This window comes from Helicoverpa armigera, chromosome 18 (genome assembly GCF_030705265.1).
Source record: "Helicoverpa armigera isolate CAAS_96S chromosome 18, ASM3070526v1, whole genome shotgun sequence".
NCBI classification, from domain to species: domain Eukaryota; kingdom Metazoa; phylum Arthropoda; class Insecta; order Lepidoptera; family Noctuidae; genus Helicoverpa; species Helicoverpa armigera.
The window spans coordinates 7,002,676-7,007,282 of NC_087137.1; the positions used below are offsets into that span (position 1 = coordinate 7,002,676).

Sequence of the window (4,607 nt, forward strand, 5' to 3'; positions counted from 1 at the left end):
TTCGATGGATATGTATACATAAATGCCTACACGATGAGGTATTAAAAATTTTATGAGTTTTTAATAAAGCCGTTAAGACTATGGGTAATCGATAAGATGGATATATCATTTTGTGAACGAATCGTATGACGTCATCAATCAAGATGGTCTTTACTTATGAATCATTTATCAATTTTACCTATTTACCTATTATGATAGCTGGTAGGTACCTACTATATAGCTGAAAGAAACAGCTTCTAATTCAAGCCATCTCCAGTCTAACAACAAACCTAGTAATATTAAGTATCAAAAATAAAAGATCTCGCATATTCGGGTAACGAGTCAATCAGGCTATTAACCCGAGCTAAAACTCCCAGACTTATAGGGAACTATTTCAATATGGCAACATCACAATTTACCCCGATATAGCTGTCTAGATATCCTCCATCATACCCGCTGTATCGTCACGAACACAAGTGTCTTCAGGCTTCACAATGAGCATTAACAAAGACAAGTTGAATAGAAAAGAATTTAAGCCGCGACTGTACTCCTTGAAAGTTCTCACAGCCCATGAGAATGCTCTTTACAATCGATATTCAAAAAAAGAACAGCTTCGATGTCTCTGTTGTCAACGGACAATTCTTTTAGAGATCAACAATGACACCAGCCAATCAAAATTCAACCTTAAAGTTCTAGAGATAGGGTTGAATTTTGTGTGGAGATTTCAAAATTTTTATTGTTCCGTTTCGGTATGAATTGCGTCACCGACTAAAAAGACAAAGCACGAACCGATCTCGTCGCATTGTCGGGCTAATGATGAGCCAAAACATTATTTTTAGAAGGCGTTCGGCTAGCCGGCCGCTTTATAAGGTCTACAGCGATCGAAGTGCAGATACAATTCGCTTTTATGGGGCCGGTAGCGTGGTCAGTTGTTAACACGCTGGAGTTTTCCGATACGATGTTAGAACGATTGTTTGACCGTCGATTCTGCGGTTTCGTTGTTCAGTACTGTTATCGATTGTAAACGATTTTTGGTCAGTTACAACTTACAACAGTATTGCACAATGTTGTGTTTTTTTTTTCAGAAGCTGAAAATTATAATTTAGAAGATATATTTAAATATGAATTCCATCATATGACGTTATAATACATGAAAACAAAAAGAAAACATGAACAAATATTGTGAATTATGCTGGCTAAGAAAAGACATCAACGCGTCCTGATCTTCTGAACCGCAAAAATTAAAAAAAATAATTTCCTTGTACAGCAGAAATTTCTTTAATTTAACTTAATAGTAAAGCAATACCTGCAAGCTTCTCTATCACGTTGAAATCAGACACGCTTTTGATCAAAATGTAAGAAAAAAGCGAACGTAATAGAAAAACTGTCAAACTCATCCAAATCCTAATAATAAATAATAAATAAAATAAAATAAAAACTATTTATTGCAGACCCACAAGTCCATAGAATGTTAGTAACATGGAAAAACTTAAAACTAGTGTTAGTAAATACAATAAAAACATACTTTAAAACAACATTCTTCAATCTATTTTATGGCATGGGCTCTGACCCAGTGTTGGACGTAACAAGAGTCCAGCCTATCCGCTATAACGGCCAGGATGGTGTTGGTGCTGGCGCGCAGCCTGCAGAGCGCCGCGGCATACCGCTTGCGGAGCACGGCGTGGAAACCGTCCACGTGCGCGTCCGCGAACATGCCCGACGCACTGCACCAGCGCGGCAGCCCCAACAACGCCCTGAACGCGTTATTGTACTGAACTCGTAGTGCACTCAACGAGCGCTGCGTATAACGAGCCCACAGGCTGCAAGTGTAAAATGACGTACAGTGCGCTCGAAAGAGAGTTATTTTAACACTCGCCGCACAACGCTTGAACCTGTGAGCTATCATATTGCCTCTGATCGACAGCGCCCTACGCTCTCTATCCATGTCCTCGTCATCACGTAGGTGTTCCGTGACCATGTGACCAAGATATTTAAAGCTAGTGACCACATTCATCGGTATTCCGTTCAGAGTAACGGGAGGGACCTGCTCGGGTGACTTTGTACCAGCTTTAAATATCATGAGCTCACTTTTTGAAACATTATATTTGAGGCCATGTTTAGCCGCGTACCTTTCACATACGTTAACCAGTTTCCTAAGACCACCGATCGTCGGGCTCAGCAGCACCATGTCGTCTGCGTAACTGAGATTATTCACACAAATGTTATCTACATGGCAGCCGACGTGCATGCTGCTAAGCTCAACGATCAGCGCATTAATATATAAATTAAACATAAGTGGGGATGATAATCCACCCTGTCTCACTCCACATTGTAGCCCGTAGGGATCTGATAACACGCCTGCCCATTTAACGAAGTTAATTTGACTGTGGTACCAAAACTTAATGATAGCAATAATCTCATGAGGTACATTGGAGTCTTTGAGCTTATCCCAAAGCTTATTATAACAGACAAGATCAAATGCCTTTGAAAGGTCTAAAAAACAGGCGTATACAGGCGTCTTTCTGCTGGTATAATACTCAACAGTATGCTTCAGGCTCAGTATCGCGCTCTCAGTAGAAAGTCCAGCGCGGAAACCAAACTGTGCATCATGTAGGTTGATACATTCCGACAACTGAGTCTCAAGCACACTATCCAATATCTTGGCCACGACTGTAGCAAGCGAAATCGGCCTGTAGTTAGATTTCAGCGAACTATCACCTGCATTAGCATTGTCCCGTTAATTACAAAATTAGCAACGCCACCCCTCGGTGGTCGTGACCATATCTCACTCCAACAAAAGCCGGACAATCACACTTTGTTCCATCACCATAAACCATTTGTTTCTTAATATTTAAAGTAAATAACTAAATATACTCTACAGTTTTATAGTCTAACAATAAGCCACGAGCCCCCGTAGTTTCACAGAATAGATGCCAATTTCGTAGACAATTCATCCCCTAATATGTTTTGATGTTTTTCGTTTTTGTCTGTTTGTGTGCTTGATTGCTTGTTTGTGACCGTGACTGTTGAATGTCCGTTCAGAGTGACAATTGCTTTTGTTTCTATTGTACGTTTCGCGCGTGTCGGACTGTCCGTTATGATCGTGTGTTTGGGGACAATGTCACTTGTTTTAGAAGGATTTCCGTGTGGTCTGATGTTTCTGTAGTTACGGGACTTTTAATTAAGTTTGGTGTCACTTTTCATCTTTTTTTTTTTCATTTAAATATTTTCCTATTTAGGAAGGTATATTTTTTGAAGCCATAAATGCCTCATTGTATTGAAGGTTTCATCTGTCAAGACCTTAAGATATAGCTAATACGTAGGATAGAAATGAGAGACTGCCTGGATTGTGATCTGTATGATATGATCTTACTTGCAAATATTATTTAGTAGGTATGAACTAATCGAGAAAAGTTGGTCGAAAAAATCTTGGTATGCAATAAAATACGCTTGTGTCAAGAACTTCTCTTAAATTGAAGTACCTTGTTTTTTTCTAGTTAATGGTTCTGAGTTATAACTTAAGTACCTAAATAGAATAAATTAGGCAATAATCGCTAACAATACGTAAATAATTGGTATTAAAACCGAATTGGGAACAGCTTTTTAACTATTCAGGGAGACACAACAATGCAATATTAAAATTATCTTTTACACAAAATTAGGAAAAAGCTATAAATTCATGACGTAAAACATTAATATGAAAATACTTAGAACATGGTGCATCATATTTCAGAATCCATATTTGGAAATAGAATAATAAATAAATAAATCATAGCATCCTTTAATAGCAGAACAAAAAAATCATTGTTTAAATAAAATTCGTCTCTTTACGATAATTTATAACTTCGCAACCGAATATATCACCCACGCCTTATAATATTTGGAAATATCTACAGAAATGCATAATTATTTATGCACAAATCCTTCATTTAGATAATATTTCCATATAAAAATAGGCGTCAGATATCGAATATGTGTTTCATAAACATGTAGCAATAAAAATGTGCCAAAAATGATTAAAATGTCAGATGATCTTGTCTAGTTTTTTTATTGGTCATTCAAATTCACCTGCTGGTGTCATTAATGGCTAAAACACAACATTATTTTTAAGTATTTGTGATATAATTCTTCTCATATAAACAAGACATGCTCATCACAATATTACATAAATTCACGGTTGTGTATCGACAGTGCTATGTGCTAATATAGAAGGCGGCGCGTACGCCGGTAGCGACGCGCACCGAACATAAATAAACCGGCCACGCCGCAAACAACTCGTATTTACGACAATATTATATTTTATACTTGCGCAGTACATGGAGCCTCTAATACGTGGCCAACCTACATAATAACGAGAACGCGCGGAAGGCGTAACCCGGTGGCAATCCACCGTCTCACTCGACGACGCCCCGGGCGCGCGCCTAAGCGAGACGAACAACCACAAATTTATTGAAACGAAAAAAAAAAACTTAGCTACTGCACTCCGCGTCGCCTCTACAGAACTAGATACATTTTTCCACGTCTCCGCGCGAGAGAGAGACGCACGCGTCTGGCGCTAGGTGCGAGCGGGACAGGTATCTGTCCGCGGGTAGCGCGCGCAGCTAAACGGCCGGTGATGTGGGCGCTGC

At 39.0% G+C, this 4,607-nt stretch overlaps 1 protein-coding gene across 1 annotated transcript; it reads right to left on the reverse strand.

The window, feature by feature from the left end:
• Positions 1–1,525: 1,525 nt before the first annotated feature.
• LOC135118131 (uncharacterized) lies at positions 1,526–2,167 on the reverse strand. Its single transcript, XM_064039272.1, has one exon. The coding sequence runs from the start codon at positions 2,165–2,167 to the stop codon at positions 1,526–1,528; it is 642 nt and encodes a 213-aa protein (XP_063895342.1).
• Positions 2,168–4,607: the final 2,440 nt, after the last annotated feature.